Source organism: Pocillopora verrucosa, chromosome 5, assembly GCF_036669915.1.
Source record: "Pocillopora verrucosa isolate sample1 chromosome 5, ASM3666991v2, whole genome shotgun sequence".
In the NCBI taxonomy this organism is placed as follows: domain Eukaryota; kingdom Metazoa; phylum Cnidaria; class Anthozoa; order Scleractinia; family Pocilloporidae; genus Pocillopora; species Pocillopora verrucosa.
In genome coordinates this window covers 16,547,547-16,560,046 of record NC_089316.1, presented here as the reverse complement: position 1 = coordinate 16,560,046, position 12,500 = coordinate 16,547,547, and the positions used below count along the sequence as shown (strand labels likewise).

Below are 12,500 nucleotides of genomic sequence, written 5' to 3'. Positions count from 1 at the left end.
CTTGCCTAGTACGCACTAGCAACGCCGAATTGGAGAGCAAGCTCTCCAGCAAACACAAATTGTACGAGTCTCTTGAGCATCACGCGTGTGTATAGTTGAAAGGCGATTATTCTGAATTCAAGCGTTAAATATCTTTCCATCTCTCCAAATCCAGTAAGTTTAGCATAGAAATATAGCTTTGAGCACATCTTTGAATCGGAAAGGTTGCTTTTCAGCTGGGATCGCGGCAAAAATATCAGCGTCAAGTTGACCACAAGTTACAAACATGGCTTCTCCGTCAGGTATGTAAAACAGAGCTTGTCTTCTTGTTGCACTTTTATAACAACGTTGAAAATGGTTGATGCCATTTCACATGACGGTCGATGCCATCGTAAAGGTTGATGCCAAGAAGGAACCGATATTTCCAACTCTCTCCGACGACATGCGTGATAATCAGAGCAATGCGTGACTAGCTGTCCCACAAACCATCGCGTTTTTTATCAAATCAAAATGGCGGACAAACCCAACAATTTTCTCAAAGATCTAATATCTTCAGCTATAAAAGAAGTCGAATCCAAAAGAAAATCTTTTGAATCGACCCAAATTACAAAGGAGAGTTTTCTGGCTTCACTTCCAGATGATTCATTTTACTACCTGAAGGCAATTTCAAGAAATGGAGAAAAGTTCAAAGTGCACTTTTTGACCGAAGATATAATGAAAGAAAACCTGGAGCAATGGATAACCGAATATGAAGTGATAAACAGCATCTCAGTGAAGTTAAAGATAAAGATGGCACCAATAAGCAGCTATGTGTTGCAAAACTACTATAGATGCCAACACAACACTCACAACTGGAGTCCAAGTAAAGATCCACAGCAGAAATTGTACTTTAATCCATCTGCCAGAATAAAGAACACCAATTGCCCCTTTCAGATGATAGTCAAAATAGACAGCAAGGGATGTTGTTCTGTGGACATAGAGTGGGACCACAACCATTCACTTGAAACTCTGGAGACCTCTAATTTCTGTGACCTTTCTCCTGAGTGCACAGAAAGGGTTTTGAAGGTTTGAAAGTGGGCATACACCAGCAACCGCAAGGCAACGGTACTTGAAAGAACTCAAAGAATCATGTCAGGATAAATTGGAATTTCACAGGAAAAAGGCCAATCGGGCAGTTATGTCTAAAAAAAAGGGACTTTAGTTACCTCTACACGCAATTTGGTAAGGATAGGTATGGTGGACAGGGCGTTATGATGTTTGAAAGACTTGCCGAAAGGCTTGAACCCCTTTTGGGTCCAGTGAGGTGAAAAAAACAGGAAATGGAAAAAAGATCCGAGTCCGGCCCAACAGAAAACGAAAGTGCAGTAGTGGAAGCCGTCAGGTCGTATCAAAAGGGCGACCAGTACAACTACAAGAACCAACTTCCAAGAGGAAGCGTACCAATGACTTGGCTACATCAGTACAAACAAACACTAAAAGCAGTAAGAAGTCTGGGTCCTATACTATGAAATCCAAGACAAAGCACATGCAAAGGAAAAAATAGGAAAACAGAGAAATCTTAGTGAATAAACAATGGAATGTTCACAGAATGTTTAACATAGAGGGAAATTCACTTAAGGAAAATTGCCTAGATTAAAAACCTCTCTCCTTGGATCTGCCCCTGAACAACAAGGTTATTAAAGATTGAGGTTTTGACATTGTAAATAAGTTTTAATTCATTCTTTCCTGTTTAAGTCTAACACAACATTTGTAATGTTTTAAAATTTGGTTTGAACAGTAATATGATGTACATGGGCCAGAACTTATGGATTCTTCCATGGGTTCAGGTAATTGGTACGATGCCATACAACCGTATAGTACTCTAGCCAATTTCAAACACTTATAATTTAATTATATTTTTGTTCAAGTGAAACCTTGTGGGTATGAAGGTTTGTTTGCTGATATCCTGATTTAGGAAAATTATAAGGAAAGTTCAGCCATTGATTCACATGGGGTGCTGACTATTACTCAGGTAAATTAAGGCCTGGGCCTCCAGCTATTTTACCCAAAAAGTGGGGGGGGCGGTCTATCTTCTGAAGATTAAGCTGTACAAACGTAAAACTTTGAAAAGATTGAAGGTTTGAAATTGTAAATAAGTTTTAATTCATTCTTTCCTGTTAAAGTCTAACACAACATTGTAATGATTTAAAATTTGGTTTGAACAGTAACATGATGTACATGTGCTGCAATGACCACAATTAATTTCAAAAATCGATAATAATAATTTAAAAACAAAAACAATTATGTATTATAGATTGATCCAATAGTCCTCTCAAATCATCTCCAGTTAAAATCACTAAATGCAGGATAGGTTAATTAAACATGTGACTTTTGGTGTCTTATAAGATTTTTCTCTGCAAAAGTCTTTTGACAATGATCACACTTGTAGCTGTCTTTATGTTTCTGGTCTTTATGCCTCTTTAGCTTTTGCTTATGGTCAAATGATTCATTGCATTCCTCGCAAATGCACTCATGACAACCTTTCTGGTGGTATTTGAAGTCATTCTCCCTTGTGAACTGGGTGCTGCAGGTTGGACATTTTTTATCTCTGCTATTCCCATAACAAGGTCTTCCCTCAAGCTCAGTGCTTTATCTTTCCAGTCCTATGAAGATCATAGCATGATATTTTAAAAGAGGGGAACATATTAGGGAACAATTGTGTATTTTTGATCCCCCCTATTTTTTATTTAAACTAGATTGCAAAGACAGTTTTTTTCACCCTCTATCATAATTTTTGAGGACAATACCCCCTTGCTCCCCCCTTTCCTCAAAACCTGGATCCGCCACATGTAGGTTATTTCTAATTAAAATTTTGGTTAAATTAATTGGTACAATATAATGGGCCTTGCTATCCCCTAGGCATATTTAAGAGTTCTGTCTGGAAAAATAACAAGTCTGAACATTATATTACAAAATTGACATTCAGCTTGAGGTCCCAGCTTGATTCAAATACTTTTAATTGGAAAGTTTGACGAGAACATTTACACTCTCCGTCCTTAAAAAGTTAGCCACGTAAACCACATAGCAGTCCACTGAAATGGGGCAGGGTTAATACACAAACATTCGCAATGTTAGAAGCTTATAACTAACCTTTCGTCTGTCTGTTGGCAATTTCTTCCACATATTGCCAACCACTTTGGAAACCTGCCTGATTCCTGCCCCCTTTCCAAGTTGTTCCTTGACATCTGGCTGTGGAATGATACAAAGTACGAGGAAACTATATCAGCTTATATCGAATGTAGTTTCAAGGCCTACAAGAATAACGAATACAAGTGCAACACTTATAGATAAGACATTTGTTAATGATATAATCATCAGCTGGCTCAACTCTCGCGCACGTGGATTGCTCCGCCATCTTATAAACAACACTGCCCGGAAGAGAAAAACTAATTGAAGTTGACAAGGAGAAGGATATTTTATTAGCATGCCAGTTTTCAATGGACAAAATTAAAGATGATGAGTCAGCAGGTCTATTTTCTACTGGATTCCCAAACCATGGAGCACTCATAAGCTTCTACAATTTTATTGAACCAAAGTTGACCAACATGCAGTGCTGGAAAGGTGTTACATTGTTAAGAGAGAGTCAGCCGTACCAAGTGAAGCATAACAGAAAAAAACCTGGGCCTTCAAGAAAGCTTTCATGCATGGATGAATTGTTACTTATACTTATAAGACTTCAGGCTGGTTTATTTGTACAAGATCTCCCTTATAGATTTGGGATCACCAGAAGCCTGGCAATTCTAGACGTGAATTTAGCCGGATTGGATCTCATGTGGTGATAAAATGACAAGAGCTCAGTGGTCTTGTTGTGTTCCAACCATTGTTAAAACAGGCCAAGCATGGGACTACCTGTTTACTTCTTCCTTCAAACCCTTTTGTCCTGGATCTCACAATGCATGTTCATATCTCTTCAAATCCAGGACCCGAATCTAACCAAGAAATCATCTCAAATTTGGTTGGATTCTATCATCATCATTCATCTCGGTCTTCACAACTTATTACCTATTCAAGAAATTAATTGTTATCATTGCGGCGTTTTTCATCAGCTCATTTGCCTTTTCATCTGGTTTCAGTCTTAAAGGTTTAGAATTTTTTTTTTCAAGGTTTGCATCTTTGCTTAATTGTGACAATCTTGTTAAGGTGCTGATCTTTCAAGCTGCTAACACCCAGGATACTTCTCACATGATCAGTGCCTGCTTGCTCAATAGGCCCTTTGCAGCTAGAGGTCATGTGCCTAGATATGCGTCAGCAACGCTGAATTGGAGAGCAAGCTCTCCAGCAAACACAAACTGTACGAGTCTCTTGAGCGTCACGCATGTCTATAGTTGAAAGGCGATTATTCTGAATTCAAGCATTAAATATCTTTCCATCTCTCCAAATCCAGTAAGTTTAGCATAGAAATATAGCTTTGAGCACATCTTTGAATCGGAAAGGTTGGTTTTCAGCTGGGATCGTGGCAAAAATATCAGCGTCAAGTTGACCACGAGTTACAAACATGGCTTCTCCGTCAGGTATGTAAAACAGAGCTTGTCTTCTTGTTGCACTTTTATAACAACGTTTGGACGATTAATACAAGTAAAAAGAAAGAATTTATGGTAATTCACTACACTTTGAGGTTTAGGAGCTGTTTACTATCAAAAAACATAGAATTTTGGCTGCTTATTCCCCTCAAAACTATGGTGTTTGAACCAACAAGCGTTGTTTAATTCATCGCTATAACTGTAGAGATATTACTCGCCTAATTTTGTGATCATGTCAATTTGAACATTTTCCCCAAATCGTTAGAGTAATGTTACTTGTGTTCATATTTTTTTTAGCTGAGGAGAGCCAAGATCTTTCAATATTTCCCTCGCTGACCTTCCATGATGTCGGCCAATATGCAAAAAAGATGTCCGGATGCACCAGCACAGTGAAAGCATATAAGTTTATGGCAGAACCTGGATATCTACACGAGATTAAAGGTAATTAAATTGAGTATTTCCTAGTTATTTTTCTCTATCAGGATATTACATTTATGTCTTATGTTACAGTGATACGGGCCAACAACGTGGTGAAAATTGCATCGAAATGTTTTTGCTCCATGAAGAAGAACGAGCCACCTCATTCCTTGGAAGTTTCTTCGAGCATGGCTGACGGTTCTTTGTCTGGAAGGTGCTCTTGTGTGGCTGGATCAGGAGGGTATTGCCATCATGTTATAGAGCTTCTCTATTATCTGGCTATACTCAAACAACTGGGGCATCGAACTCTGCCAGATGATTTGACATGCACCAGCATGACGCAGCGCTCGAGTGTGCCCAGGGGGAAAAAATTGAACCAAAGCAAATTCAAAATGTGCTTGTGAAGAAACCTCAGCTAAGCGCATCCTTTAACAAATACATCAAATGCAACTTGTACTCCCCATCACCAATGTATGGAACAATGACTAAAGAGCACTTCAACAGCCTACAGCCAAAGCCTCTGTTTGCAACCCTTGTTCCTTCTGAGCAGGACCTGAGATCTGTTTCATTTGTCCCAAACTAGTTTGGAAATGTCCCCAAAGGATGTTTGATTTCTTATCAACAAAAAATGTAAGCACCATGAGAAGTGTTCTCTGCTCTACTGGAAAAGAATGGGCAGCAAGTGGATGATGAAGCCCAACAGTTGACCATTAACAGCCAAAAGCATCTTGTCACCAGGCTCCGCAAAGGTTGTTCTGCCTCCATCAGAAGTATTCAAGTCTGCCAATCTCTATGCAAGGAAATGGTGGCTTACTAATGAATTCTGGTGTAGATGGAAGAAAGAATTTCTCCTTTCTCTACAGGAAAGACAAAAGTGGACACACACAAGGAAAAACCTTCAAGTGAATAGTCCCTTTTAGGGTCACTCGGAACATCCGCTGACTAAGACCGTGAAGGCTCACGCTGGTGCACGAAAGTGAGGCTTATCCTGAGTCGCATCTCGTCTGTTCACCACACAATCGCTAATATAATCGAAAATGGAGCACAAAACTACTAGAAAGAAGCAAGCGAGACGAGGAAAGGAGTGTGCGGCCTCTGAATGTACGAATACAGAATATTTACGCACTGGAAAATCGTCTGGCTTGCGATTTTTTCACTTCCCGAAAAAGCGTTCATTAATACAGCGATGGTGCAACCTTATCAAGAGACACAATGGTCGAGATGGGTTCGTAGTTACTTCAAATACTGTTATTTGCGAACAGCATTTTCCTGCTAGTGACATCTTCAAACGTCCAGGAGGAAGTAGAAGTAGATTACGTGATGGTAAGAGTTTATATAAGTTGATTCAGCTAAGTTGTAGCTGCTTTACGTAAACAAGTCCATTCTCAAATTATAAACACAATGAACTGATAAAATATATTCATTTCAGGAGCTGAACCATCGATATTTCGGTGGACGTCTGGTATCTGTAAACAGAAAAGAGCGTCACCAAAACTACGAATCCCAATGTCAGTCAATTCGACAGACACCACAACTTCAAAAGTGACAACAACCGAACCAACAACCACCACAACTTCAAAAGGGACAACAACCGAACCAACAACCACCACATCAACATGTAATACGACTGTAAATATGGGCTACGAAACCTTTCAGAATTCGAATGAACCGGAGGACCAGGAAGTGTTTCATGTTGAAGCAATTCATTCAGAATGCTTGCCTTCACTTATGGTAACATAAACCATAATTAATTAACCATAGTTAATTATGCATAAACCTTAGAAAGTTGTCCTAAAATAACCATAAAGCTTGCATCTTTGTGCTGCAATGTTCTTTAATGTACATGGCAAACAACCTACGTTATCACATGAAAAAGCTAGTTTGTGTAAATAGGTTGAAACCAGTTTAATTTTGATTTCATATTTTTTTTAGTGTGATGTGTCAACCCAAACTGATATCTCATGGCCTCTGCTGTCCAACTGTGCACCTATTTCTCATGACCATAACTATGCATTTGAACTGAATAAGTCACCAAACAACAGCACTGAGTACATATTGACTATGGAAGAAAGGTTACAAGTACAGACTGAGATGGTTGATAATCTACAAAAGAAAGTTGGCAACCTACAACAAGAACTAGGAGTACAAAGATCGTGAATTTAAACTGGATAATTTTAAAGATGACAATGATGCAATTACATTTTACACTGGCTTTCCAAGCTATGAGACTTTAATAGGATTTTATGAATATTTCAAAGAAAAACTTGCAAAGCTGCAATACTGGAATAAATGCAATGCACCAGATTCATATGCGTATCAAGAAGAGGGAAGAAGAAAGCCTGGGCCAAAGCGAAAACTTTCACCACTTACTGAATTTTTTATGGTTTTGGTAAGATTGAAAGTTGGTCTCTTTGTTAAGGATATTGCAAGTAGGTTTGGAATATCTCCTGGACAATTTTCCAGAATATTTTGTACCTGGGTGAACTTTCTAAAGCTAGAATTGCAGTTGGTATTTCCCTTTCCTTCACAGTATCTTGTAAGGAAGAACATGCCTGATCAGTTTAGATTGTATCCAACTACTCGTATCATTCTTGATTGCACTGAGCTTTATGTTGAAGTTCCATCTTCAATGCTTGCACAGTCACAGACATGGTCCAACTACAAGCATCATAACACTTTCAAAGTATTAGTAGGAATATCACCAAATGGTCAAGTGACATTTGTGTCAAAGCTATGGGGTGGCCGTGTTTCTGACAAGGAAATCACACAACAATCAGGAGTGATGCACTTATTAGAACTTGGGGACAACGTAATGGCTGACAGAGGATTTGATATTGGTGGTATTTTGCCACCAGGCTGTCACCTGAATATCCCACCTTTTAAGGGCATCAGAGACCAGCTGACAGCTGATGAAGTCCAGGAAACAGCCCGCATTGCATCAGCGAGGATACATGTTGAGCGTGCTATTGGTCGCATAAAGAACTATCATATTCTAGAAGGTACTTTACCTTTGAGTTTAGCACACGTAGCCGATCAAATATTTTTTGTATGTGCTTATCTTACTAACTTTTTAACTCCTCTTCTTGAGCCTCAAATGTGAAGTTGATTTACATCTACTGTCAAAAATATACAATATATGCTTATGCAAATGATTAATTGAATTAAATGATGTCATCAATGACAACTGAATACTGAAATAATAAACATGTGAGGCAATAACATTTACAATGATACTGTTACTACTACTTTGCAGTTAATAATATTCCAATTTGAAGTTGTGTTAACTAACTCCAGCATAAAAGAAATAGTTTTTTAAAATTCTCTTGGTTAATGCAATATTGTAGTTGTGTACATTTTTACATACCATGAACTGTGATAAAGAATATATTACATAATACTGAGGCTGAAGTTGCTGTCAATGGAACTGTAAAATGGAATGTCCCCCTGATTATGAAAATCCATCTGTCCAATAATAGTTTGAAAGGTTATATCACAAGCATGTCTGATACACTCCAATAACTTAATATTCTAACACAACAGTAGAATTGATTCAAGAAGTAAACTCAAACAAAAAGCATGCTAAGCTATTAATATTTTACTTTTACTCTCAGTTTTTATGGTAGAGGCACTTGAACTTGCCATTAAGCAAAAACTACAAAGTACAAACTTATAACAAACCTATGCCACTTGTGGATTCTTGGTATATGGCTTTGACATAACTTATGATCTATGTCTATTCCTTTTTGTTGCATACAAAATGTCTGTCCTGGTGCAGGGAAAGTATCTAGGAACCCACAGTACCTATTCATTCTTAGTTAATATAAAATGAAGAAGACTAAGAACTTCTTGTCGTGTAAGGCTGCCACCCTCCATGGTTATAAAGACGGACCCCTCTTTTAACCCTTCTTGTCAGAACTTCGGGTAAAAATGCCCGACGATAGGAGTAATCCAGCTTTGGTAGAGCTTCCTTGTGCCACCACTGTTTGTCAAATACTATCCTTTGTATGTAGAGGTTGTCTGCTCCAAACCATACAACAAAATCTACCCATTGCAAACATGAAACATACATCTGCCCTTGGACTTGATAGTAATACTGGTGTCCTATCTTCAATGTAGGCATCCCAGGCTTCAAAGTCATACAAAAATTCTTGTCTTGACAAGCCTCTTCAATTGTCATACCTTGTTTAGAGTATGGACATTTGATTTCGAGGCCACCTTTCTTACAGTGTGCCAAAGGATCATAAACCATTCTGTCCAAGCTAGCCCCCAATCCTGGTCTAATCTTTGATATGTAAGTCCCAACTTTCCAAACTGTCAAGCCTGTGTTTCCTTGGGAGTGTTTGTATTTAATATAATCATTGATAGCATTATCTTCATTCATGTCACCATACTGTAATGCTGAAACATTAGTGGTTTCTTCAATTTTGTACATGATTTGCTTTAAAAGTTTATCAGGTTCAACTTTTCTCTTAGCAGCAGCTTTGAAATTTGACGCAGTTAGTTTCTCCTGTTTTAGTTCCCTCCAAAAAATATTGTCCTGGCCCCGTGACAACCTTTCTATTCTTTCAACATCATTGTCAGTTATTCTCTCTTCATATATATCAATCATTGACTTGAATTTCTTTGTTGCAATGTCATAATCGTCATTGAATGGCAAGTCCATGTCATCATGTTCTGAGGTAAGTTCTACCATTTCTATACAATTAAGTGGTACACATTCACATGTACTGTCAACAATAACATTTTGACTGTCCAGGCTTGGCTTGATATCATGAAATAGAAAAAGAGAGCTACTTGGTAAGTGCTGGCTAAGTTTCACAAGCATAGAGTTTAATTTTGCTTTATTGAGCACTCTATCACATGGGGCTCTTGGATCATACACACTTGATTTAACAGAAGTTCTGTTGTCCTTTCCATATCTGTACTTCACAATGTTGATGTCATCAACAGGTTTTGCAGCCACTTTACTATTTCTTGGCACATTCCATGCACACAGCCTTGAAGTACATGTAACTGGTTCACTGCGATTTTGTAGTCCCTGTCTGTTGAAGTCTTCGATGGCAAAGAGAGTACCACCAACATGGTTGCATTGGCCATGGCCACCAGAACCTAACCTGTCAAAAAATACATTTATAATAAAAATAATGGAGTGGTATTTGAGACAAGACATGAAATTACAGGTTCGATAAAATAATATAAACATGCTAAAAGACCTTTATATTCATTGAATTACATTGATTCAATATTTTACCGTCTACAATCGGATTCACACATTCATACATCACTGTATGGAAAGAGGTTTGCATAGTTTTGCACTAGTATTTCTACTCGTAAACATGTACAGTAGGTATAAACAATTCATAAAATAAGCAACTGAAAATATATCATATAATCTTACCCTGCAGGGCACTTACAAGCAGCCCTCAGTACTTCGCCTTTGTTTGAAAATACTATTGCGACTGAGTATTTTGTTTGCTTCATAGAAGCCAAAACTTCTCCTTTGATGTAGACAAGTCCTCCAACTTCTGCAAGCTCCAAATCTTTGATATGACCTTCGGCAAAAAACTGGAAAGCTTTCAATTTCTTATAGCCACTAGTCTTCAGAGCGATGCGATCATACTTGTTTGTTTGTATGACCAAGTAGTCGTATAGACGGACAAAGTCAAACGCTGGAAAATTTCTCAAGTCCTTCTGCCACAGATTGTTCCCTTTGACATCTCTAATTAGAGTATCATAGCTTAAGTCATTGTCTTTGCTCTTGTGTGGAGCAGATAGTTCTAAAAACTGCGCTTCTGCTGTCTTTGAAGTCGATGGAGTGTCACATGTGCTCGACGCCAAGACGCCACAAATTCTTTCTACCAGATCGCTCTTTTTCCCGCTAACTTTTTGACCAGACTGTTTCAGAATTTCCTTCAGCTCATATAAAGTTTTCTTTTGAAGTTCCTGTTGATTAATATCTCCCAATGTGAAGTGTTCGCTTGAATTTTCGCGGTCTTCTGCCATTACGAACTTGGCAACATTAGCCGATTCAGGATAAGCCTCAATTCCATGTTATCGCGCGACTGCGATAATTAGAGTCAGCCGCGATTCTAAATAACTCCCAACTGGACTAATGATGTCGTCATCGTCAAGGATGATGACACACCTAGAAACCAGTGGGAAGTCTGCTGTGTTATCAAAGCCCTGCCAGACAAAGATGGTTTGGTACATAAAGTAAAGCTGGAAGTTGGCAGCCAGTACTTAGCATCCAATGGAAAAAGAAATCAGCTGCTGGCAACCCTAGAAAGACCAATCCACAAGCTGATGTTACTATCGTCGACACAAGATGACTAAAGACAGAGGAATCCCTGTCGAGGAGCCATCATAGGATACACACATCAAGACAGCATAAAACTTTCATTGAATCAGGAACTATGAATAAGCTGAACATTAATTTCTAATAATTTGCATGTGAAATGACATAAGTTGGACTAAATTAAACTACTAATATAGGGGAGCCATGTAACTGCTTCTGTTGAAGCTAAGTGTTACTGCTTCCAAGAAAGGCTGCAAAATATTTTCTGGTTAGGTTGACACCCCCGTGATTAGCTCTTTTTAGACAGAAAATTATAGTTAGTGTTTCAAGATCGTTTTTGAATAGAAGACAAGTTAGACTGTAACCTTCAACAAAGTAATCAAGACTTGTGAACGTTGGTAAGCAATAACTCTTTTTGTGATTATGTTATCTAGCTTGTAGTCATTACTCAGAGTTAAATTTCTCACTTGTTATTTACCTTTCCTTTGGTTCTTTTAATTGCCACATGCTCGTTTCCAAATAAAGAGATTATTCTTAAGCTATGATCACAATAATTAGGTGATTTCTTTACATAATAATTTGAGTTGACTGCTGAATATTAAAAGGAATAAAGAAAGAAAAGATCCTATTTGGTTTGGTGTTTGTTGCATGTGCTTGTATCAATCTGGGAATCTAATTTGCAACTCTAGCTTGAAAAGAAACATTTACATGTATGTTGTTGACAAATGCACTTGAGGAAAAAGTATATTTGGTCATTGCACATAATACACTCACAAAAAATGCTTTTAAGCACAAGTTTTACAAGATATGTGGTTACTGAGGTACAAAAAGGAAAATAAAATGTTCTCCCTCATGCAGATTAGAGAATAATTGAGAATCCACAAAAGTTTGAACAATTCATAGTTCCGACCTGTCAATCAGCAATGTGAATACCAACCAATCACAAGAAAGAGTCGGAGTGGCTGCCATCTTGTCCCACAAACATGCCAGCTGATTGTACGCGTAGCCAGTTCGTAACAAGAGATGGTTTTGCATTGCGTGGGGAACATGCAATGCGGATGAGAGATATCCCGAACGACTAAATGGAAGACGATTTATTTTGTTCCCCAAGCCAAAGACGGAGCTAGAAAAATGCAAGCGATGGATAAAAAACTGCGGAAGACCGCATGAACAGCTAAACTTGGAATGCGTAATCAAACATAAGGCAGTGTGCTCGTCAGTAGGTAAGCTCTTTTGCTTGTTTCTTGATA

The 12,500-nt window shown here is 38.2% G+C and overlaps 1 protein-coding gene and 2 pseudogenes across 2 annotated transcripts; all 3 read left to right on the top strand.

Annotated features, from left to right (window-relative positions):
- The first annotated feature begins 4,513 nt into the window (after positions 1-4,513).
- Positions 4,514-5,589, top strand: LOC131768866 (uncharacterized; annotated as a pseudogene).
- Positions 5,590-5,911: 322 nt separating this feature from the next.
- LOC136281027 (uncharacterized) lies at positions 5,912-8,255 on the top strand. 2 transcript variants are annotated; one of them, XM_066167215.1, is made up of 3 exons: positions 5,912-6,278; positions 6,385-6,686; positions 6,888-8,255. In XM_066167215.1, the coding sequence occupies exon 3, from the start codon at positions 7,336-7,338 to the stop codon at positions 8,053-8,055; it is 720 nt and encodes a 239-aa protein (XP_066023312.1). In that variant the 5' UTR covers positions 5,912-6,278; positions 6,385-6,686; positions 6,888-7,335; the 3' UTR covers positions 8,056-8,255. The 2 variants fall into 2 exon arrangements, with proteins under 2 accessions (XP_066023312.1, XP_066023311.1); XM_066167214.1 differs by having other exon boundaries at positions 6,888-7,336.
- Positions 8,256-11,070: 2,815 nt separating this feature from the next.
- LOC131778480 (uncharacterized) overlaps positions 11,071-12,500 on the top strand; it is a 73,175-nt pseudogene continuing 71,745 nt past the window's right edge.

Excerpts from the sequence above, each read along its gene's own strand:
- LOC136281027 (XM_066167214.1), top strand. The coding sequence starts at position 5,993 with ATGGAGCACAAAACTACTAGAAAGAAGCAAGCGAGACGAGGAAAGGAG. Across the intron at positions 6,279-6,384 it reads TAGAAGTAGATTACGTGATG|GAGCTGAACCATCGATATTT; the intron begins GTAAGAGTTTAT and ends TATTCATTTCAG. Across the intron at positions 6,687-6,887 it reads AATGCTTGCCTTCACTTATG|TGTGATGTGTCAACCCAAAC; the intron begins GTAACATAAACC and ends TATTTTTTTTAG.